Source organism: Epinephelus lanceolatus, chromosome 19 (genome assembly GCF_041903045.1).
Source record: "Epinephelus lanceolatus isolate andai-2023 chromosome 19, ASM4190304v1, whole genome shotgun sequence".
Classification (NCBI taxonomy): domain Eukaryota; kingdom Metazoa; phylum Chordata; class Actinopteri; order Perciformes; family Serranidae; genus Epinephelus; species Epinephelus lanceolatus.
In genome coordinates, this window is record NC_135752.1 from 33,593,793 (window position 1) to 33,619,707 (window position 25,915).

General features: G+C 41.1%; 1 protein-coding gene across 1 annotated transcript in view; it reads right to left on the reverse strand.

Moving 5' to 3' along the window:
- The window catches only part of cntfr (ciliary neurotrophic factor receptor), a 357,541-nt gene that overhangs the window by 6,844 nt on the left and 324,782 nt on the right, over positions 1-25,915 (reverse strand). Inside the window, exons 8-9 of the mRNA XM_033647215.2 lie at positions 10,156-10,224; positions 9,417-9,537 (exon numbers count right to left, since the gene is read on the reverse strand). Coding sequence (XP_033503106.1) covers positions 9,417-9,537; positions 10,156-10,224 — 190 coding nt within the window. The remainder of the gene's footprint in view (positions 1-9,416; positions 9,538-10,155; positions 10,225-25,915) is intronic.

Here is a 25,915-nt window from a genome sequence, read left to right on the forward strand (position 1 = left end):
CTCAGTCTGGAACCCACAACATTTTTTGTTGCTGGGGAGAGAATATGATTTCCCTCTCCTTCCAATTAATGACTGTTGTGTAGTACTGTGTTGGGAGTCGGGAAGAGGCAACCAGGTGTGAAATAGCCAGCGAGAGAGAGAGAGAGAGAGAGAGAGAGGGAGAACTAGGACACATTTAACATGTTCAGCAGCTCAGTGCAATGCTATCCTGCCTGCAGCAAAACATTTTGCTTTGGAGTGGTGGAGGAAATAAAAATTACGCAGACATAATGTGATGGTGACGAGCAGAGACAGTTATGGGGTGTAGGTTGATGTAACAAGGTAGTTGGGGACAGGGGGACAAGACAATGATGTGAGGGAGAGGAAAGATTGATGAACAACAGTCGGGAAAGGAGAGAAGGAGCTGAGCAGGCAAGCGGAGAGGAGAGAGGAGGAGATCTGGAACATAAAGAGAAAAACAAGGAGGATGGGTGATGAATGCAGAAAGGGAAAAAAAGTTAAAAAGATTAAATTTGCCAAGTGACTTCAACTCCAACGACCCTGCTTGTTTCTGCTGATGGTGGGGATGTCTGTGAGCCTGTTCCTACCTGGCATTAGAACACATGCGAATGTGTCTCGAGGAACATTTATGATCTTTACTTTAGGGCTGTCTATGCAAATTAACACATACATCAACGAAAAGGCATTGTTGTTCTTAACTGGCAGCGGGTTTGTCATGTTATACACTCACTGGTTAGAGTCCACCTGACACACACACAGTGACAGGCCTAACTGTTAGCATCAAACAGCTAACTTTACGTACCTAATATTGGGGAGTGATGATTAAATATTACCCCCCTTAGCTTGACCCTGCAGGTGAATGCTGGAGTGGAGGTGGGGCTGAAAGAGCAAGCAGCAGTACTGATGCAGAGCAGCAGCGGCATAGGCAATGCAAAAGGAGAGCTGGGAAAATTTTGCAGCTTAAATAGACCGAAATTTGGAGGGTGTGTTTTGTAGATGACGTGAAGAGTGACGTATGACGTGGGTATGAATCAGTGCAGCTCAAGTTGTGTTGTGTGTTGTTGTTAGTGTGTTACTCATGCTAACCAGGCAGACATGGAACTAACTGGGAGGACAGGGGCTCCATGGATGGTCTTTAAGCACTGTGTCTAACCTGTGTAACAGCAGCAACTGAAAGTTTGCTTATCCAAAGAGGAGTCTGACAAACAAGGACGTGGGCCAAGTAGGCGGTCCTTCAACGTGGCCCACAAATTTGTGTATGCACCGCTGAAAGATTGTGGCCATATGCAGCCCTGGAGTGGTCGAAGCGATCAGATCTCAAGATGCATTCACACTTGTAATTAGAGCTGTCCGCTTGTAATCCAATCACCCAGGATGCATGTTAATATCAGGTGCTAACAAGGCCTGTGGCTTTGGGATTTTCCAATGTAGATGACTGTAAGAACAACACGTTCTCACTTTGACCTCGTCACATATCAACGTCTGGACATGGACTTTCCATGTCCAGATATAACGTGAAAGGTACCCGGGGTGTGTTGGTTTTGATGATCTGGGACGCTGTGTCAAGTTCTGCCTGTTACATGCATTGTCTTCTTTCAAAATACACTTCTGACTTCACAGGAAATTTACCATTTACATACAGTCTCTTTCAAAATAAAAGCACTACGTCAGCAAAATACTGCATATTGATGTTTTTTTGCCTTCAACAACAAACGCACATGGTTGGGTTTAGGAAAAAAGAACAGGGTTTGGCTTTATAATCTTACGGTATACGAACACCACCCTCCTGAGTGAAAGTCAGTGTTGTTGGACCCATCCACCACCCCTCCAACCCACCCTACTCTGACTTTTGAACCTTAACTTTCGTTCGTTTTGCTGCGTTTCCCCCTGATGCCTCCAAGCGCCTTTAAACTATGATGGTTACCACCCGTGCATCATGCCGATGTTTAAGGATGGCTTTTTCGTCAGTGTCTGACGCTGCAAGTCATTGCCCAAGCGCCGGATTTTGATGACTTGGTAAGGAAAAAACATCTATGGTCATCCATACTGTTGCTTGATAATGATCCATTTTGTAGCTTACATTTAAGTCTCCATCTTTATCAGACCATGGAGATATCTCAACAGAGTAGCGAAGAGTTTCCTCGCTGTAAATTTCCATTCCAATAGTTGCTCTGAACACACAGGAGTCTCCTTGATAAGTAATAGCTAGGTTTATCTTATTTATGTCCACTTTTTTTTTTTAATCTCCTTTACTGAGAAATCATGTTTTGTGAAACTACTTTGGTTTGGAAAATAGCTCATGCCCATGAGTTTCACTTGCTGTTGCAATAAAAAGGGAGCCAGTCAAAGGCGCCAAATCAGAGCTGTAGCAAATACAAGATGGTTTATCTTTGCAGAAAACAAAACACAGAGCCAGAGATGCTAAATTCATACACTCCAAAAGTGAGCTGCAGGTTTCTATAAACCTAAAACTCAGCTTCCACTTGCCCTTAGCAATCGACACACTTAAATTTTAGGATCACTTTCTGGATGTTTTGTATCCAAAATGCGCCATGGGAGTTGCAGTTAACTTCTGTCCTCACATTGTTTATGCACAGGCTTGTATCTTTGGCTTTTTATCAACAAACAGATATTTTCTAACTCGGATACTAAATGTTTATAGTGCTGGGCCATTTTCGTGCTCATCCAAACCTGGGAAGTAATCCAAGGATGTCGCCCGATGGAGAAACTGAAGACTTTTACCGCTAGAGCCCTGAATGCTTGAATAACAGCACCCATTTGATAATACGTCATCTTAATGACATAATAAGTAGCTGTTTTCCTATGAACTGGAGCCAGCATGCTGCAGAAGAGGACCTTAAGGCATCTCAGCATTTGCCTCAACATTAAGCTGTGGTGGTTTCTGCTTATTAAGCAGAAATGGAAGCATTTATAAATAGATGTAGACATGAAGGATATAAGAAGTGATATCTAGTGTTGCCTGTTTGGTGCTAGACAGTGTCCAGTTTCTGTCTCAAAGAGTGGGCGAGGCAGAAACTTATATCTTGGATGGTTGCAACACTAAGGATGGTTGCCACTTTTTAAAGCCTCAGCTGTATCTGCTTTTTACTTCCTGGAATGTGGTTGCTAAGCGATGGTCCAATCGCAGAGGATGGGATTTCTAAATGTCGTCTGTCTGTCACTGGGCTATCCTTTTGATGTGAGATGAGGCTGCCACGAAACAGGACAGGCATGTAAGTACGACTCTCCATGAGGTATGTGCGACGTGTTATTGCTGATGCATGAACGGGGGATAACAGAAACAAACAAAAAAAAAAAATTGTGTGTGTGCGAGAGGAAATGGAGAAAGTGTAACGGTGTGTATAGACTGTGAGCTACACAATCAATAAGTCACAGGAAGTCCGTTCATTTCCTATTCGACTGAGCAGCCAGGAAATATTGGTCAGTGTGTAGATGTTAACAAGCTGGTCAGCTGAAAGAAAAGACGGCCCTGGCTGAACTTTGAGTTGATTGGTTCAGTCGTGGACAGGAAATAAGATATTTTCCTGGTTTCCCTGCTGATATTATGCAGCTTCATGCACAATTATTCCAATGAGAAAGTGCCAACTCAAGATGGATTTTTGAAATTTCTGCAAAACAGAGCTCCCCTTTGGACTGAACGAACAATCTACGTATGCCCTTCAGCATGCCAATTGTTCCACCTTGGCCTTTTTCGCATATTAAAATCATAGAGAGATGATGTACTCATCAATGGGAATGGCACCCCACCCTGAAGTCCCTTAATTGATATTAACAAAGCAGTTGTAGCTGCACACAGCCACAACAGATGCAATCAGTCGTCCAGCAAGTAACATCTGTAAAGACGGTGGCAAAAGGCCAGAAAAAGATCGGTACAAAAGGTGAGGTGACGAAAGGTAACAGTAAGAGAAAGACTGACTGATCAATAGAGAGACGTGAGAATAGTAAGAGACCGAAAAAGAGAAAGAAAGACCCAGAAGAAAAAGAGAGAAGGAGAGAACAGGACAAGGAGAGAGGGAACGGGAAGCAGAGGAGCAGCAGCTGGATCGAGATGAGGCATGAGGAGAATCCCAATAACCTCCAGTTCTTTCCCTGAGAACAGGAATAATACACTGTGTACCGAGTCGGTGTTTGTGTGTGTGTGTGCACGCCGCATGATATCAGAGGGATGTACCGTGTGTGTGTGGCACCGTCACTATGTGTTTGTCTGGGAGGGAGAGTTAGAGCATGCTGCATGTTGTGTGTGCGTTGTTTAGCATGCGTTTGTGTGTTTCTAAGCATGCGGGAGCACACTCAGTATTGACTGTGTGATAATCAGTGTGCAGTGCTGCTTGTGACCAACAGGAGTCGCTGTTGGACTGTAGAACTGGGAGGACATGTCAATAGACTGGTAGCGAGAGGGAGAGAAAGACAGGTAGACAGACTAAGTCTTTTCTTAGAGAGTTTTCAAACTGGGATCATATTGTCTGTAAGTTACAGTTTTCTTTCTTTCTTTGTCTCATATTTATATGCTTGATGGTGAACTCATGTTGCACAGTTGATAGATAAACAGTTTACTTAAGTGACTTTTTCAATATGTTGACATGCAATGGCAAAGTTTTGGATTCAGGACTGAGGGGGCTCAGTGAAGTCAGGGGTTGTGTGTTTTCCACTGATAGCAGAAATTACTGCTACATCGTGGGCAGTGTTAATAATTCACCTATTTAAAATCACATTTTAGACCTGATATTAAGATACTAATTATTATTACTAGTAGTGGTAGTAAAAACATAAGGGGAGGTGGGGGTATTTGTCTTTACAGTCCTAATCAGTGTACATAAACCTGAGTTTTAATATCGGATAGCGCAGTTCCTAGAAGAAAAAGATAGTATTGGTTGTTTCTGCAAACTCACAGATATGTTACATTTTTACATTTCATAATTGTTCTATCAACATTCCTAAAGTGACGCAGTATATGAGCTGACCTTGTCATCAGGAGGTGGAGGTGATGGAAGGTGGTGTGACACCTAGGCAAGACAGCTGCCAAGCTGTTTAACACCCACAAGCAATGGGAGTTGTTTTAAAGCAACCTGTTGCTGCATTTCCAGCGGCGCTTTTGGCCACCAACTGTATAGAGACACATCTGGGATTTGGCCAGCTTTTCTATCGACAAATGTGTGTTTTTTAGCAACCCATAGCTGTGTTTCCAGCGGGAGTTGTGCCACCAAATGCGTACTGACATGTTGCTGCTTTTCAAGCTGCATTTGTGCCATCAAATGTGGGTGTTTTTTAGCAACCTGTTACTATTTTTCCAGTGGCATATTTGGCCACCAAACATGCAGCGACACATCACTGAATTCCCTTAGGCTTTTGTTGCCACCAAACATCAATGTTTTTTTGCAAGCCATTGCTGGGTTTCCAGCTGCATTTTTGGTCACTAAATGTGTAGAGACACATCATTGTGTTTCAAGTTGCTTTCGTGCCACCAAACGTGGGTGTTTTTTTTAGCAATCCATTGCTGTGTTTCCAGCAGTTATTGTGCCACCAAATGGTTACTGACACATTGCTGCATTTCCAGCTGCTTTTGTGCAAACAAAGGTGTTTTTTTGCAACCTGTTACTGCATTTCCAGCTGCATTTTTGGTCACCAAATGTGTAGCAACTAATCATTGCATTTCCAGCAGCTTTTGTGCCACCAAACCTGTGCTTCTTTAGCAACCCATGGCTGCATTTACAGCTGCCATTGTGCCACCAAATGTGGGTGTTTTATGCCAAAACATGATTTCTTCAAATCAATTATCAAGTAGTATTTGTGAAATGTACAATGCCACCATTTATGCTGGTGATTGGGCTGTGTCAGAAATATTGATCCTAGAAGTGCTCATATCGGTATTTGATCGATTTACATGATTTTCCCTTTGCAAGGTGTGACACTGTTAAAATCCAGATTTTTCTCCCAAATTTTTCCTCCGTAGGAAATTAATAGAGCTGTCCAATTCTTGCCAACTTCCAGTGTGTGAAGGTCATGGCTTGTTGCAGTGATGTAGCGGTGTACTTAGCATGTGGTAAATACACTATGACAGCACTATAGCGTATAGTTAAAAGTGCGGGTGAACATCATGCACTACATTAAACTGTAAAGAGGTGACACAGACTTGAAAGTTTCGACCACCCGCATGCAGCTTGTAACCCCATTCAAAACACGTTTTTATACAGCATTCTGCAGGAAGGTGTTTCTTGAAATTCAGTTTTGACTATTAAAGTATCCCCCAGCCTGATGAGCAAGTGGTGATGACAGAGATTAACATTTGCAACATCACCACAGAATTGCAATTTAAACCTCTAAGTGAACATTAAAACCTGTCCAGCTATATTCAGTGTTTATTCATTCAAAATGTGTTTCTCCATTCGTACTTTGCAATTCCAGCGAGGTCGGAGAGCCAAGTACAAAAGAGTGTTCAGACCTGGAATGGATGTCTTGTTGTTCGGGGATCATCAGTGCGTTGAGAGATTTCGATTTGACAAGAGAGCCATCCTTGATCTCTGCCACATGCTGACGGGGTGCCAACTAGATAATTCCCAGAGATAGTTTTTGTCCTTGTGTATATGTGAGTGTGTGTGTGTGTGTGTGTGTATCAAGGCTGGGGACACACAGAATATAATCATCTGTAATGAATTTCATATTAAACAATCATTTCTCATGCATAAATAAAACCTAGAAAGTGTTGCGCTGTTTTACTGTAAGTGAGCCAATTTGAGGCTGCATGAGGGACGTGAGCATTTTCGAAAAAAGATGGCACAGTGTTTCCCCAAGGCCGTGTTCAGGCGCTCAGGTTGATGTGTGTCGATTTGTCCGCAGGCTGCTGGATCTTGTAGCTTAAGCTGCGATAAAAGTTCAAGGCTATCAAACGCTTACAGTGTACTCAATTTAATGATAAAGAAAGTTATTAACCAAACTTAATTTCATACCTAACTGGTTCAGGAAATTTACTGTGTGACAGCCGTGGGCACAAAGAACACTGGTACAAAAAAACATTACAGGAATATTATATTATCATCGTAATGATTTCTTCACCTGATGAACTACAAGACTGATAAAATCCAAACAGCGTTATAGAAATCCTATAATACCTACAGCCACACTCGCTGTGTGTTCCTGGTCAGTCTATCTCTATTGTTCTTTGAATGGGTCAACTTGCGTATTTGGGGAATTAATAAGTGTATCATTAACTATTAATGACAAGCCATCTCAGGCTATTGTTAGATACTTTTTTGCATTTAGCCTTTCCTTATCTGTATTTCATCCCTCTAATGTGGATGTTTTAGCCACAGCAGAGGTCCACCACTTTTGTCCTGAGTGAAATATCTCAACAACTTTCAGATGGGTTGCCATTAAATATTGTGCAGACGTTCATATTGCCTAGAGGATGAATCCTACTGACTATGATGCTTACAGTTTTAGTTCCAAGACTATGTATCTTAACCAGCTGTTCATGCACTGTTCATATCCACGAGAAGTGACGCACCACAATTTGTATATAACCCATGTACTCATGAGGCAGTGATTTTTGTATAATCCATGTAATCAGGAAGTGATCACGTGACCAGTGCGCTGATAGGAGTAAAGAAAGAGGCACTATAAAGACCGAAAGTCTGTGTTAGGATGCAGGTTGGGGTGATGGATGTGTCAAACAATACAGGACTTTCCCCAAGGAGACCAGTAGTTGGAACCATGTGAAACAAAGTGAATTTTTAGTTACAGCAACGTCAGGAACGTCGTCACCATGTCTCCTTTCCTAAACCTAACCCAGGTGTCAACAACCTTTCCTATTAAAAAAAACATTTATTAAAAGATTATGAAGGTAACACAGTCTATGATGTCAAAAATAGCAAATACTATTAGCCTGAATGAGCATTCATTATTGTTTTATCAAAAGGTGGCTACTGTGCAGGGCACTATTTTTGATTACTTCGAACTTTAACTTTGCAGAGCTTGCAGTGAGAGCAAACAAATCTGTCCATGCACAACTAAATTCTGTATTTTATTCAAAGACTTTTGCCTTTTTGGATTTGGCATCCATGGATAACCAGTTAGGGAGACTCAAGACTAGCCACTGCTATTGAATCTGCTTTTACATCTGGAACCTCCAGTCTACAATGGGCTTGAGACACACCCCCGTTGAGGACTTGGCTGAGATTCCGGAGTTATTCTCTTATCCTGAAGCCTCCTTAAAGGGATAGTGCACCCAAAAATGAAAATTCAGCCATTATCTACTCACCCATATGCCGAGGGAGGCTCAGGTGAAGTTTTAGAGTCCTCACATCCCTTGCGGAGATCCAAGGGGAGAGGGGGTAGCAACACAACTCCACCTAATGGAGGCTTACGGCGCCCCAGATTCAAACGTCCAAAAACACATAATTGAAACCACATGGATCCCCTTGGATCTCCGCAAGTGATGTGAGGACTCTAAAACTTCACCTGAGCCTCCCTCGGCATATGGGTGAGTAGATAATGGCTGAATTTTCATTTTTGGGTGCACTATCCCTTTAAGGAATCTGATCGTGTTTCGATTTGGCGGTGGGAACCTCTTGCGACTGCATGCCTTTGCTGGCGTCGACCCCAGCAGGATTTGAACCCTGGACCTTCCGCATGGAAGATGAGTGCACTAATCATTTCACTGTCTGAAACTACTGACGTTTGGCAATTTTCGAGGAAAAGGTGCCAGACAGAAGATGTATTAAACACATTTTAGGTTTTTTTTATTGATATATAGGATTTACAATTTTTACAATTGGAGCATGTAAGAATTTCGTTAGGCCTGCAGCACTGATAAATGAAAATTAAATTGTTAAAAAAAAGAGAGAGCCACTGGAGGGGGGTCAGGAGCAACAGATTGGCTACCTCTGACCCAACCTATGTAACTTGCCTAAACCTAAAGATGCCTATGTTTCTTCTCCCTAACCTAACCTATATAATTTTACTTTAAGTATTTAAGTTAACATTAAATACATGACATCAATCATGGGACGCTAATTCATTAGATATCATATGAACTGTTGTATGAGGATACGTTGATGCAATGCTGTGGCTAAGGACAGCCTTTTTTTTTACTTGTTTCATTGGATCTCACTGCATCATGACCTTTGTCTTTTACGTATTTTAACAGATAGTAAAATATAAACTATGATATAAGTTTTAAAATTTTGTTTGATATGCTATATACATTGAAAAACCTCAATCAAAGGAAGCTCAACACAAAAGAAACTTTCAACACTGACAGTGTGGATTGGATGGTGTTTTTAGAAATCTGAATGTTCAGCTCCAAACACTATCTTTGCATATTTTTTAAATCTAAAGTCACCAACTCTGTAAGCGCCCCTTAGGTAAAGGTACAGGCTTTAACTTAGGCTGTCACCTACCAGTCGAAAAGTCCACTTCAGTTGTGGAAGTGATTGGCAGCGGATCTTCAATCCAGGGTGTAGCATGGACAGCAACACTCCAGTCACTCCATGTTCCAATCTCTGTGTCCTTGGCAGCCACCTGTTGAGCATAAGGAAAGTAGAAAGTAATTAATAAATCAGGAGCATTCTTTAATGAGCTTAAATATAATTTGAAAAGTCAGTAGAGTGTGCAAGAACAGGCTGCGTACATGAAAAACAAAAAGCAAAGACCAAAATCAATCTGCAGAAGAAGGCGGTAAGAGACTGTACTTTTAACTCCTACATATATACATTTGTTTCACAGGCCTGAATGCAGGGCTGTAATGATAACCACATCACCAAAATACCGTGGTCACGAGATGCTGCCGGGGAGATGAGGTCATTGCTGCATTTTTGAGCCGATATAATAACATTAACGAAAAATGTCCTGCTTTGGCTTTGAGGCAGCCTCTTTGTCTGCAGTAGCCTCCCTCAATGACCCGCCCACAGCACTATCTAATTGGTTACTCATCACAGCCTATCCACATCAAAGGCTGCTGTACCATCGATGGCAAATACGGAGACTGGAGCTGCTCCAGTAAGCTTAACAATTTGGAACTGCAGCTTTATTGAAGTTGTAAAAAACATTGCAATGGCTCAATTGCCAAACCGAAATGCTATATTCAGTTCTGCATTCGGTGTTAAATGACCAGGCAGATGGCAGGACAGGACATGTTACCTGGATGATGTACTCCTTCCCAGCATAGGCATCGGTGATGATGTGGGAGGTGCTGTCGGACAGCTCCACCTAAACAGCCAACAGGAGAGAGCAGGTGGTCAGGTTGGATCAGGGAACAGCAGACAGAAGTTACAGTAGGATGACTTCAAGTAAGGTCTATTTCATTCTTGAGAGATTTTTATAAAGAAGTTATCAAAATAACCTTAGTACTACATATATAACTGATTTCCGAAAGGCTCTGCAGCCTTAGGGGTGTGAAATGTTCCAACACAATGAATTATGGACGTCCTCAGCTACAAAAGGCAGGTATGTGGTCCGAAGTAACTTTAGTCAGAAAGTCATACCCTTCTTCCCATATGCTGTAAGTCTACCTATAAATTATGTGCTCAGTAGCAAACCTAGCCTGGGCTTTGAATGTTTTATGCTTGGTAGATTCCTTTGTGCCATACAGTATACAATTTTTATTCAGCCCTCATTTATTTACACACCTTTCATCACTATTCTGTGCATAGGTCAAGTCTGTTGCTTTATCCTCGCGGTGTTTTACATTTCACTGTTGAATTGATTGAACCTCGATGCCCCCGCAGCCTCCACACTCCACACATACCAACACTGCCAGACATGCTTGTGAAATACCAGTGGCATAATTGATGATTATCCCAGAAAGCTTTGGCATCAATGCTACATAATTTTATAACACAATGTAATGCATGCCAGCATTTGAAAGCCTTTTGTGCACACTTTAATTTGCAGAGCGCAACAGAGAATGAACTAAATGTTTGAGTCACGAGAGTGCATGAGAGAATGATTTGCTGCATCTCTGTAATTTACAGTTAGCGTGTGTGTGCGTGTGTGTGTCTGAGTGTTTGTTCGCCTTTGGCCTGTGTCTGAAAGACTGAAGGAAAAATAGGGAGAAGGAGGGAGCTACCTTTTCTAATCCTGAAGCCGAAATAAATGATTTAGTGACATGCCTGTTGCCCTCTGCAGTCCACCAGTGCAACAGTCACACATTATTCTAACTTAGCAAGTAGTTTATTTACTGTGTTGGCTGGACAATATATATTGTAAACACAAACTCAGATTTGGAATACAGTACAATACATTTACCACAATTAACCAAGGTTAACGAAACTTTCTGGAAAGCAAACATTTTATACCGAATGGCACCTTATCTGTAGAGGACAGCAGGAGAGTAAAGCTTCTTTTGTTCTTGATAATAAACTGGTGACTGATGGTGGTCATCTTGATCATCTGAAAGTTTTTTGGTGTACATCTGGCCATCCTCTGAACTTGTATTTTTGGCAATGTTTATTTTCGTTGTGATTTCCAATAATGACAAATGAACCAGTTATGTATGAATGTAAATTATGAAATTTGGATAAACACTGTACATAATCACAACTATATTAAAGTGTAGGTTTAGAAACTGAAAAATCTCAAACAAGACAATGTTAGAGAAAAGACTGAGAGCACAGTATATCTGAAATTATCCTGATGACACCTTCTAAATCAGATCACTGTGAGTCTAAACAGCCATGAGAAGGCAAAGTAAAAAATTATTTTTTTGTCATTTTGGGAACAATAAATACCTGCTCTATCGTGTCAACAAATATCCAGTGTATCCTGTGTTGATTTTTTAATTGAAATAGAAAATAGTATTGGTAGTAGTAGTAGTAATAATTAAAATAGTGAGTTGTGTTTGCCTTAACTATGAAAAGCTCTGGAAAAACCAAGGCCAAATCTCGTAACTTCACTTAAGGTTCTCTTGCATTGTTTCATTGTGTTTAAAATCCTTTGTTTACCCACGCATGAAGTTACTGTTTGTGGTGTTGCAGCTCACAGTTTTGAGGGTCAGGAAATATAATATTGTATGGTTTTGTTTAAAATCAATAAGAATATTACTTTACCCAACTGGTCCTAATGTTGGAGTTGGTCAGAAAGATGTAAAAAATGATTGATTTATTCTTATTTGTATTATATTTTTTGGATAGTTTTATGAGTTATTACTAGAGTCTGTCTAAGTCCTAATTATCATCATACTGCTCTCTGTAATCAACAACAAAGTGAGAGATCAAATGGAAGTTAATGACTTTTCCCTTGGCATAACCCCTTCTTATTTCAGCCCATTCTCCTTCTGAAGTTTTCAAATACTGCTGCTTTGTTAGTGACTTTGGCATCAGGCACCGATGCCAAGAGCCACCTTTTACGATGGTATGATACGCTGTGGGATAACGTCAGTTTGTCACGCGGCCGAACAGAAACCTTACGTGGTGTTATGATACGCTGCAAGTCAGCTAGATGGCACCCGTCGCAACCGTATGATACACCACAGGATGGCATCAGTTTAAAACGCTGCCTGTAGCGACGCGATACAAGGAGGTAGAAAGTCCCTATAGGGCGGGAGGAAGGGGTGGTGGATGGTTCCAACAAACCCTGGACTTTCACCCGGGAACCCAGTATTCGCTTCCCCCATGGATGTTGGTTTTAGCAGTTATCCAGGTCATGGTAGTCATAAGTGCTATATCGTAGGCAACTGGACTTGCTTGAGTTTCTTAAAGACGTTTCACCTCTCAACTCAGAGGCTTCCTTGGTTCTTCAATTCTTCTTCAAAAGAACTGAAGAAGCCTCTTGGATGAGATGTGTAAATGTCTTCAAGAAAGTCCAGTTGCCTACGATATAGCGCTTAAGATTCCCCTATGAATGTAGAGCCAAACAACGATGTATTTTTTAAACCTAACCACATGCTTTTCTTGCCTGAACCTAATCATGTGCTTTTGTTGACGTCCCAGCATTGGTAGCAGCATCCCAGAACGTCAACAGCAGACACAGGAGGATTCCTAGTGTGTATGTAGACGTGAAAGTCCACTGATAAAGCAGCAATGTGTGACGACTTGGGATGAGAACATGCTGATTATTTTGCAGACAATACAAAGGCAGAGTACCTTAACTTCAGAATACGAGTCAAAGTTTCAGCTCAGGATTTTTATGTAGAGAAATAACAGTGCTTTTAGCTGGACACCAAAACAATTTAAAGTCATTGTTCTCAGTTTTACACTGGTGAGTGAAGTTCTACTGCCTTTCTAAAGCAGTGTCTATGTTGTTATGAACACAGTTTACTGATGGAAATGATGGCTAAAACTTTGAAAATAAGGCCTAACTGGTATTAAAACAGAACTGTCCATATCTCCAGGGCTGCTCAGGAAGAGTCTGTGATCTGATTAAAATCCCCTCACACCACCATATAATTTTTGCCAACCACCAGCCGTAGCCAAGCCTCTGATTGGAGTTCCCCCTTTAGTTCTTCAGGATGTGCAAATCTGGAGTCTATCTGACAAATAACCCCCTCGTACATCCCCAGCGTTGGCACTTCCTCTGTCTTCCTGTAATCTGTCTCTCATCGCTCACCCTCTCTGTAAAGTTGACCCTTCTGTTTTCAACTTTGCCTCCGCGGCCCCCTCTCTATCTGCTCCAACTCTTTGTCTCTGGCCCCCTCTCCCTCTGTTTAGACGGAAGTTAAGGCTTTATCTGCCTAACCGAGCGCTACATTTATAGGCTTAATTTCATTAGTGGAATGCAATAACAATGTCATCCGAGCATGTGTGCCCGTTACATGTTCTCCGCTGAGTGCTGTGTGTATGTGTGGGTATACTTTAGAGTATATAGTGTGTGTACGTGTGTGTTAACAGACGTGTGTGCAGCCTTTGAGGCTAAATCTTCCACTGTTTATATGTAGTCCAACCAGCGTATCCCACCATAGCTTCTATCAGCATTCCTTCCTGACTGATGTGTATGTGTGTTTGTGTGTGTATGTGTTTGCATACTGACGTTTACAGTGTGAAAGCCTGTGAATGTCCAGCCACACACGCACATTTGTTTGATTCTGTGTGTTCATGCATTTAATATAAAGGTAAAATACTTGTGTTAGTACATGTCTGTTGCATTGGTGTTTGTGTTTACAGGGCTGATTTGGAACTGAAGCTTGTGTGTGTGTGTGTGTGTGTGTTCACATGTATGTGAACTACGTATATGTTTATATGTGGAGGAGTAAACAGCTTGCAGATAAACACTTCCAGAGAGATGGATGTGTTGCTGCGGTGCCAAGGCTAAACAGGGAGAAATGTGAGCAGCACTTAATATCACGTACTAGAGGGGGGGGGGGGGGGGGGCACTGACAATGCGGGAGGGAGGAGGGGAGATAGATGGGAGGAGATGCATTTTGGAGAGGCTGCTGCCAAAAAACGCTGTCACATCATTCACACTGCAAGACCAAGCTTGTGCGTTGTGGAAGCGGTGGTGAAGTGATGTATATTTACTTGTTGCTCTCACTCTGTGTGTGTATGTGTGCTTGTACATGCGACATAGTGAGGACCAACAAACATAGTGAGGACATATTTGGAAAGTGAAGACATTTTGGATGGTCCTCATTTTTTTAGTGCCCTGTTTGAGAATTAGGACTTGGTTTTAAGGTTCAGGTTACAATTAAGTTTATGTTAGGGTTAGGTTAAGACATTTAGTTGTGATGGTTAAGGGTTAGGGTAAAGTGGGATTTGTTCTCGTGCTGCAGACCCTACGCCATAGCCTACACACGTCGCCTACATCCTTGTGAGCATTTATACTTGTGCGGTATTGTGTCTGTGTCACTCTGCAGTTACACCTCCAAACACTAGTCGGCGGCGGAGGTTTCTGTGAAGTGCTATAAAGTTTAGTTGATTCAAAACACACATTAAACACACATTAAACATGGCTTAATAGAGACAAGTTCAAACACAAGTACACAAATCAGCTTCACTATAACTTGCAGCATTCACAGACAAAGCACTCATCTTTATCTGGACACATTTTCCCCACAAATATAACATGATAAACATTATTAGCATGAGCCTATGGCATTTTACATTGTATAAATTAGCCTAGCAGCTGGCAATCTTTTCCTCTATTCATATTAAATCATGGACAACAGCAACATTTAACAAAGGTAACGGAACATAATTTGGCACTGTTACACCTCACAAGGTTCACCGACAAAACAGCTGTCATCCTAAACATGTTTTCCAAACAAATTCAACATGCTAATGTTATTAGCACAAGCCTATGGCACTTTACATTGTATAAATTAGCCTAGCGACAAGCAGATGCACCTTGTCGACGCAGAGCCTATGCGGTAGCTTCGATGTCAATTCAATGCAGAAGTATAAATTCCACATAAGGGACGAGGGAATGCAGTGTGTCAGTGAGGGTCCTCACAAAGATACAAGTACAAGAATGTGTGTGTATGTGTGTGTATTTATGCTCCACATGTGTCCGTAGGGCTGATGTATTGTACACTCAGCTGTTTAGAGCTTCAAAGAAAAAAACTGACTTTTGTATAAGTGTGTGTGCTTGTGCGCATACATTTGTATGTGTGTGACTCAGTGACTCATCCACACACACAAGGGAAAGCAGGCATACACACACACAAACACATTGCCACTCCTAATGCCCAAATATTTACCTTACCATAATCATGTCTCATCGACTCTGTGTAAATACACTGCGTTCACTAACCCCAAGATGTAATAGATAATGATAATAATAAAGATTCTGCCCAATTGGAATGACCACAAAATGGTCTATTTTGAAAGTAATGATCCCTAAATGTCCTCACTCTGGAGAAATTTCCTCATTTCATGCATAAACACCATATGTCTGTTCATTGTAAACAGCATATGCGAGCATGAATGTTTGACGATGAACTGGAGAACAGAGAGATGTCGGCCTGGTATTATTGCAGGAACCCACATGAGAGACAGCACACCTGGATCCTCTAACCCTTCAAGCATGCACAGACATGCTAATTTATTGCTGTTTCCTTAACCAAGTTCAACAGCTTTATAGTAAAGAAAAAAACATCACAGAAGCTGCTGTTTTAAGACTCATCCCGAGTGCTGAATAAACATTTTACTTGGCTCATGACTCAACCACTGCTATCAAATTTACCAGGCTAGCTCCTCTTAGCTAGAGCAACAGCACTGCCAAAGTATCTTATCAACCCTAATGTTGCTGTAAGAAAGCACAGCGCAAAGACACATTAATCAAATCTCTCTTTATTTAGCTTTAAGGAACTGTTCACCCCAAAACAAAGAACACATATTTTTCTTCGTACTTGTCGTGCTATTTATCAGTCTAGATCGTTCTGGTGTGCATTGCCAAGTGTTGGAGATATTGGCCATAGAAATGTCTGGTATTCAGCTTGTGGTGCTCAGACGTGCCCAAAAAATACATTTGCAAAACTCAACACTAATGTCTTTTTCCAGATATGGACTCAGTTACTCAAGATAATCCACAGACCTTTTTAAAATATATTTTTTGGACACCTTTGAGCACCACAAGCAGTGGCATCTAGTTTCATTATATCTGAGTGAAGACAGACATCTCTATGGCCGGTATCTCCAACGCTCAGCTACTACACTACAGTACAGGTTAAAGCAGTGGTAAATGTTCATCATCCCTCACACTGACTGCCAATCAGGGCTTTTGGTGTGTCATGCACTTATAATTTCCATGCACAAATGGCAACAAATAGGTTCCCCAAGACAGTTTCTTAAATTAAATTTAAAAAACATACATTTTTTAGCTATAGTTTGCCTCTTTATTGGATTTGCATCACAGCACACCATTTGAGAAACACTGGGTCAGAGGAAAAATATGTAGCCTATTTTTATTTTGGGGTGAACTGTCTCTTTACAAGGCTGCACATGCTTACTAGTGAGTCGGCTAACTAGCTAGGTGGGGTTGTGAATTTGGATTAGACAGCGTTTTTGGCGGCAGCTAACATTAGCTTGTTATTTCAGAGGTACCTCAACTGCATTTTGGTTTTAGAGATGTTTCACGGACAGAGACACAACTAGAGCAAATAGACCGACAGTTTTTTTATTTAGTAACTCTAAGCCAACACAAGCTGGCTAACACTAACTGGGTTTCCATCCAAATGTATCGCAAATTTTAAGCAAATTTTGTGAAAATGCGCAAAAGAAAATGCAAATTTATGCACGTTTCCATTCATTATTGTTTTGCGAGTACTGGGAGTCAACAGGTTGAGCAGTAGGTGGCGCTTCTCGTGAAAAATAAAAAAAGAAATGCAAAAGAACACCCGTAGAAGAAGAGGGCACCATGAGATGATGTCAATGAGAGCGTCTCATGTCCACAACTGATGTAAACAACTACCGGCACATCCATGACTATGATGAGATGGAGAAATCCCTTCGGAACTTCTTGGCTATTGCGAGAGCTCTCATCACACTCATATCGGCGTTGTCAGCATACATAAGTGTCCTGAAAAAGAAACGCGAAAGACTACACTCACTGACCAGAGTACTACTATTAGAAATTGGGAGAAGGGGACCATTGCGTCGTTGTCCGTGTGTATGGGAACGTAGGCGCATAAAGGACTTTTGGGAAGTAGTTGTCCAGCAGCACTTCACTCCCAAACTCTGGCTGAAACACTTTCGAATGTCAAGTGAAGTAGAAGTAGGATCCGGTAGCCTACATCATCGTTTATTCGCTAAATCTGTTTCCGTTGCAAAAAGTCACATTTTCCTAATATCGATACGCTGACTTCTCCACCCCCTCCAAGCGTACAAAGTTTTTTGCAATATATTGGGCTTTTTTTCGAATTTCTGCCGTTTCCATTCAAGTTTTTTTTGTTTTTGCAATTGTTGAAAATGCGAACAAAAATAGGTGGATAGAAACCCAACTACAGCTAATACTATCTCCTCACTTTGACACTGAGCTATAAAGAAAGCTCACAACCACATGTAGGTAGTAAGCCTTTTTGAGGTATTCTGCATTGTCTTTGCGTTGGCTGTGTTTCTGTCTTTTAAAAAGATAATTTTTATGGCTTTATACCTTTATTAGATAAGACAGTTTAAGCATGAAAGGGGGAAAGACAGAGGGAATGACATGCAGCAAAGGGCCACAGGCTGGAATCGAACCTGCCACTGCGGCAAGGAAAAGCCTTTGTAAATGGGACGCCTGCATTGGTTTTCATGGTAGAGCATGTAGCTGTAAATAACTTCCGGATGCTCAAGTAATTATACTATTAGAAAAATGGGTAGGATTCGATAATTTATTTCCTTTTACTTCCTTTTGAACATGTGGCGACTCTTTGTTACACTGTTGAAGCATTGGTTGTTTTCCTTTTTGACCAGTTGTGTTAGTTTGCCTTGCTCCATTAACATATCGTTAAAATTAATGGAGCTGATCGCTTACAATAAATATCCTCCGAAAACGGTGGTTCCCAGCTGGTGGGTGGCAGTTCAAGAGTGGGTCATGGGTTCATTCTGAATGGACCGCAAGTGACTCCAAAATGTGTTTGTAAAAAAAGACCTGAAAGTTGATTCTGAAGATTCCGACTCCTGCTGTAGAGTGAGTGACTTGTGGACAGCTTCTTGACGAAGACAGTAAACTAGCTTGACGACATGGCCAAACACAAGTGTGATGCTGGATGTATTAAACTGTGTGGACCTTGAACTAAAGACTAAGGAGAAATCTGGACCCTGTGGCTGGACCAGCTGGGAAGCACTGCTCTAAAAGATGATTTATCATTGCTCAGGATTTATAAACAGGCACAAACCCATTCAGCAAACACTTGAAATAATTCAGCAGCTCCATGTGAAGTCCATAAACGTGATGTTTCCCAGATAACTTTAATGCCCGTCTGAGTGAAACACGATGCCAAAAGGCCTCAGTAATATCAGTTAGATAAAATAGTGGTAGAATAAATAACTTAAGGTATTTTTGGGGGCTAAATCTGGTAGCAGATGATCGAGCCTTTGCAGTACTGGCCGCTCAGCTCTGAAACGACTTGCAATTGAGCATCAGATCAGCTGACTCTACTCAAGCTTTTAAATCTCGTCCCAAAATGTACCTCTACAAAATGTCTTTTCCTAAAAATGGATAGACATATATGTATCTACTATTTCTTATTTTACTTATTTATTATTCTCAAATTGAGGTATTTGGTGTGTACTTGCAGATATGCATAGATGTATGCATAGATACATGTTTGTTTCTTTAATATTGCTTTTGTTTTGTACGTTCTGTACCCCAGAAAAGCGCTTTATGCTTTGGCTTGAAAGTGCTCTATGTATAAAACTTATTATTATTTTCATGATTATTGTTGTGCTTTCTTGCTTAGCAGGAAGGGCCATTTGTTTGGCTGAAAGATGAAAGAGCGGTGGCAGCACCACTGTAGGAATAAGTGACATTATGAAAAAAAAAAGTGACATTTTAAAATAGAAAATGACATTATAAAATAAAAAGTGACATTATGAAATAAAAAGCTGCATGAAACACAAGTGTCACTGAGAAAAATGTCACCGTGAAATGAAAGCAGGCGCCTGTAAAACAATGAAAATAACAACGGTGAAATAACATTTCATTACCAGTCGAGTTTCAATAATTTCTTGAATCATTGTTTCAGAGATGCTTAGAAATTCACCCTCAAACACACACACACACACATTCACTGCTTAGTGCTACAATACACACACACACACACACACAGACACACACACACACACACACACTCCCCAAGAGCCTCTACAGAAATCCAGACAATGCGAGGGGCAGAGAGAGGAGATGTGAACATTCCTCAGGGATTGCATAAGGAACTGTGAGAAAAAGAAGTGACCCTTTACTTTTCACACATCCTCTCCTTTTTCTTTCTCTTCTTCTCTCTCTTTTCTTTTTTTTTATGCCATGCCCCCTCATGCCTCCTACAGTATGACCCTCTTTCTTGTGCCTTCTTTAATCGTTATTCTATCTTGTACTTGGGTTTACTGTTGCAAAAACCTCAAATAACTTTCCCACTGGGATCAATAAAGTTTAATCTTGTCTTATCTCCTGCAAATATACATTTACTGTGAGGCTGTGGAAATTAAAATACGAAGAGAACTCCAGCTGACCCCTATGATTACCGCCAACGGCAGGTCATATACGAGGGATCCAATAATTCCAATAAAGTGACTTAAATATTTTAATTAAAGCTTGCATCAAGGGGATTATACTTGCTATCATATACGTTGTCATATATACCTTCTATAGACATATACGCCATGGGGTAAAGCGCCATAGAGTTCAGAGATGGAATGGACAATGAGATGAGCAGAAGGAAGAAAAGAGGAAAAAATACATATAAAGAAGATTAGCACGGCAGACAGAAGAGGCTGAGAAAGAAAGAGAATCAGAGAGATGCAAAAACGAGACAGTCTGAGAAAGCAGAAGAGAGAAGGAAAAGCAGAAAGAGGGAGACATGGAGAGAATTGGCGTCGGTGGTCAGATCTAATCCAGTGAGCATGTCTGTTGTCCTGGAAAGGAAACCCAATTATATGGCACTTCCACTGGCCCGATGGCGCTCTGTGTGTGTATGTGTGCGCACTGAGAAGGTTAGTCTCATTAGGTTGACTGACAGCTCCCATTTTTGCCGCCGCACACTCCTCCTTTTAGAGAACACACACACACACACACGGACACACACACAGAAACGCCAGGTCCAGGGGTAATTTCTCAGACAGTATTTCTCTCTTTGAAGCCCCAATCGCCATCGCAGCAATTACTGTAAAAGGAAGCTAAATCCCCCCCCAGCCAATCGAAAATCCCAAACTAGACCTTCTACCCTTAAAAAGCATGTGGCAGTTTTAACAACATGGCAGCGGAGACGTCTTAACATTAAGTCCAGTTTATGCTGTCATGTCAAAAATGTCAAACGTGAACACGTGAAGGATAAAATCTGAATCCAAATTCATCCCCTGCTGCAATGATTAAAAAAAAAAGCTCCAGTTATGTTTATTTTTTTTTTTTTTACTATAGTTATAGTTCATTCAGAGTTTTTCTGGAGATGGATATTAAGACAAATGAAGTCTATTGAGAAAAAAACAAACAAACAAACAAACAAAAAACAACATATAGGCCTTAACCCCACGTGGCCCTGTACTGGGTAAGTGGGTATAGATAATGCATGCACGTGAGAATACATTTTTGTTTCTTTGTCAGTGATTTATGTAGCAGTTAATGGTGAATGGGTTGCATTTATAAAGCTTCTTTATACTGAGAATATTGGAAAGCACTTTACAAAGACTGACAATTGACCCTTCGACAAAAGTCCGACAACAACACAGCTGTGCTCTACATACTCTCATGCAATTGTCTCAGTTTTCTTTCTTTTTCAGGCTGGTTTTGTGGATTTTGATCTAAACGTTGTGCCTGGGCAATGTGTATTAATCATAGTCATTACCTGGAGAGATTCAAAGGAGATATACGTTTCTTCCCAGTTACAAAACCAAAATCAGACCCTGAAAAGTGTAGGGCTAACTAGCTAGCTACTGAAGATATAGCCTACTGAATGTGAACACATGCTACTTTTGCTTTTTAATGATCATAACACTGAATTAAGACCTATGCTGCTGTACAGGAACCAGTGAAGGGAAGCAGGGAAACTTTGCCGACGTTCAACCAGCTGTGTGTCATCGCAGTGTGCGCAAATGAAAGTTCAAAGTTGTCAAAAACTGGCGCTTGGTCAGTGACTTCCGGCATCAGACACCAACAAAAAAAGTTGTCCTTTTACGTTGTCATGATACGCGACCAGTCGCTGTTACTGTTAATTATACCCATCAGGGGGAAAAATGGTGGGACAACAATGAAAGTCAAGGCGGCAGAAGTCTGAGTAGGGTGGGTGGATGGGTCCAACAACCACTGTTTTACACTCGGGAGGCCATTGTTCACTTTCTGTAAGATTGTAAAGCCAAATCCTGTTCTTTTTTCCTAAAGCCAACCATGAGCTTTTGTAGCCTAAACCCAACCATACGTGTATGTTGGCAAAACGTTACCACATGTGTTAGTTGTTGAAGGAAATAAAGGTCAATTCGCGGTGTTGTGCCAATGCAGTGCATTTATTTTGAAAGAGATTGTGTGCAAACTGTACATTTCCTGTGACAACAGAAGCGTATTTCAAAAACAGACAATGCATGTAACAGGCAGAAGTTGACCCGGCATCCCAGAACATCAACAACTAACGCACCCAGGGTACCTTGCACATCATATGTCGACGCGGAAGTCTATGACCAAACGTCGATATGTGAGAATGTGTCTGGTGCTGTAAGCGGCACAAGGGGATCCAAACTTTGTTCCTCTGCACACACTGTGATGCCACACAGCTTGTTGAACATCAGCAAAGTTTCCCTTTGTATTCATTGTCTTGTATGGCGTATGGTTCACTTTTACACTGTGATCTGTAGCCTATAGTTCGGCTTTAGCTTCTAACTATCTTTGTCTTTTTAACCTGTTGTTGCTGCTGAGTCAGTTTGACATCCTGGATATATCCTTCAAACACAGACTGTAGACCCCTCTGTCTGCTTCTCGCTGTTTAGCTCGTCAAAAATCAGATAATATTTCTTCAAGGAGTGCAGTTAGTTACAGTGTGGGCTCCATGCTCACTCCTACAGCTTGACGGGCCGTCACAAAGGGGCGGGAATTAGCGAAGGGTCAATTACCCACTTGCACTCATTCAGACACCTCTAACTTGCACACTGCTGTGTCCTACATACAGTTACCCTCCACCCTCCGTGACTCTGATGTACAGATTATCTTTGGATTCATCGACTAGACTTGGACTGGGAGTTGTTTAGATCTGTGATTTTTGCCAACTACGACTAAGCTTCGAATACAATGCTGTGTTTATGTGCTGGACAGAGAGTCTGACATCCTGGACTTCTAAGTGGCTGTTAAATCAAGTACTGTTCTGTCAGATAATCAAAGTCATAAAACAAATGACAAGTAGCATTTGTTGTTATAGCTGTTGCAGTGTAAAACTGGTGAAAAAATGCATTAAAGAAAATGAAATCCAATGAAAACAGCCAGCCAAAGCACAGTGAGTATTGTATAATAAATATACTGCTGCTGAGCAAGCTTTTAATGATTATTTCTGCTCAACACTCTCCAAGGCCGCCTCCTTATTTGAGTCGTTTGTCAGAAAGCTTCAAATTAAGTCATCAGTCTCTCACTCAAATCACCAGATGGACGTTTTTTAAACCCCCTCCCTCCTCGTGTTACTGCCCACAGAATGATGCATGATAAAAACTGAAGCTGACAGAACATGATGAGTGGTGAAACTGCTGTACGCCAGCTGAACCACAGTCCTCCAAAGAGAGCAGCGCTGCTCAATGGCAGCTGGCACTGCTCATCAGAAGTTGTTGCCTTTGGGCAAAAAAGTTTCTACAAATTTTTCAGAAAAGCCTCGTAAGTGTGGAACATTTGAATGTTCTCTGAGCATGTTTAAGACAACCAGTACTGACAGGTTTTCCTGGGCACACTGTTTTGTTTAGAATGACCAATGCATTCCCCTCATCCAGGCAGCCACTAGTTTCTTTTAGTTCAAGTACAGTATTGAAATCAAATTCTAGACAGGGTGGCAACACTATGACATTTTCATGGGACGACAAACATATCAGAAAATATTACAGTTTCACTGTATCTCTGTACATATTATTACACAATTAGTATTGTCATTATTGGTGAATAAAGTCATTTTTTTAATGAAAATATTTATAAAAAGTCTGACAGGCAGTCAAGGAGGAAATGCACATGTGTAGGTTAGGTTTTCCATCTGGCTGCTTTTTTTCAATACTGTAGATAAGCAAATGCACGCTACATAACCCTACAGCAGGATTTATACTTCTGCATCGAATCGACACAGTACCTACACCGTAGGCTGACGTCCACCTCCCCAGAAATGTAACTACATGTTGCAGTGACGAAGACCTCCTGTCTATTTCTGTAAGCTGAAACCATTTCCCTCAGTGGAAACAAAGCTTTTATTTGCTTTAATTTCAAAGAAACAATAAATTGTGAAGACAATAAAGCCTCCACAAAAATAGCATTTTAAGTCTTGTGTGTGATTTATCCTGGCTTCATATGAGCAGAGACAAATCTCCGCTAGTCACTAGGCTAATTTATACAATGTAAAATGCCATAGGCTTGTGCTAATAACATTAGCATGTTGTAGCTATTTGTTTGGAAAACGTGTTTAGTATAAGACAGTTGTTTTGTCAGTGAACCTTGTGAGTTGTAATGGAGCTGAATTTCGTACTGTTACTTTTGTTAAATGTTGCTGTTGTCCCTGGCTTCATATTAGTAGAGAAAAAGTCCATTAGCTGCTAGGCTAATTCATACAATGTAAAATGCCATAGGCTTGTGCTAAAAACATTAGCATGTTGTATTTGTGGGGAAAATGTGTCCAGATAAAGACAAGTGTTTGTCTGTGAATGCTGCGAGTTATAGTGAAGCTGATTTGTGTACTTGTGTCTGAAACTGTCTCTATTAAGCCATATCTAATGTGTGTTTAGTGTGTGTTTTGAATCAACTAAACTTCACAGCACTTCAAGGAAACCCCACTTCTGACTAGTGTTTTGGAGGTGTAACTGCAGAGTGATGGCGTAGGCCACGTGTGAAGGCTACGGCGTAGGGTCTGCAATGAGTTGATGCTGGGCTGTAGATGATCAAAACCTGCTTAAATTAATAATCCAACACAGTTAACACTGTTGTAATGGTACAAGATTTTGGTATATGAAGCGTTCTGGTTTCTGTTTGTATTATTGGCCAATAAGGTTTGAGCAGGCTTTGATTGCCTGCAGGTAAACTTTAGGTTACCAGGGTAACCCCGGTTGTCTGATAACCAAGTGAGGTATCACTATGGGAAGCGCCTTCAGGCTTGACTGATCATGGTGGCCTTCCATGGTCGGTCACGCCTGAGCAAGATTTGAAAGAGAACAGTTCATGGGAAGAGCAAAGAAGGTGGAAGGTACTGGCTAAAATGCAATCTTGGAACCCCTCGGCAATCATATGACAAGGATTTAACTTTTTATTTGCTTTTTTTCTAATTTATCTGCATTCTTATGCAAATCTCCATTTATGGAGATTAGCTGAAATGTTGTGTGAACATGTGTCAAGTCGCTAATCAAACTGTTAATATGAGTGGCGCATGAAAGAGGAAGTCTTGGCCCAGATATCCACTGGCTACACCAGATCTCTTGAAATATTGGCCATTGCCCCCTGAAGCTTTATCATCGTCAGACGATAGACGATGGGTTTCAAGATTGGGTTTGTGGGGACAGCTTTAAAATATCTCCTCTGCTGTGTTTTTCTGGGACAAATCAAATCAAACCATAAAATCCTTCAGTGACTTCTTCTTTCATTTGGTGACTGCCATGTTCATTCTCTCCGAACTTTATTGGCCGTGAGACACAAGCCTCAGTTATATGTGTGTGTCCTGACATCTCAAAGCAGATAAGCGTGTGTGTATGACAGCCCAAGGATTGACATGGTGATATAGAAATCAATAGAGGCAGAGGAGAGGGCAGTGGCCCCATTCGTCTTCATTCACCCTCACACAGTAAGACCTCCAAAGCACCACAAATAGATAACACTGATACATCCCAACTGCAATCTGGGGAACACCCATGGGATAAGATGACTCTTTCTCTGATGGGTGACATGTTTGACACCTCTTTATATAAAAGTGTTCGAGAAAAAGCAAATCCTTCCAAGTCGATCTTGCTTCCTGTCTCGGCTGTTCTTTTATATTTTCTCTTACTGTCTTAGCCCCCATCTCATATTTTCTTTCATGAGTTTTTTACTTCCCTTTGGCTAATACAATGAGAACTAAGATCTGATTTATATGAAAGGAAGTACTGTATATTTTTATCAGATTCTGCCACAAATATCAAAA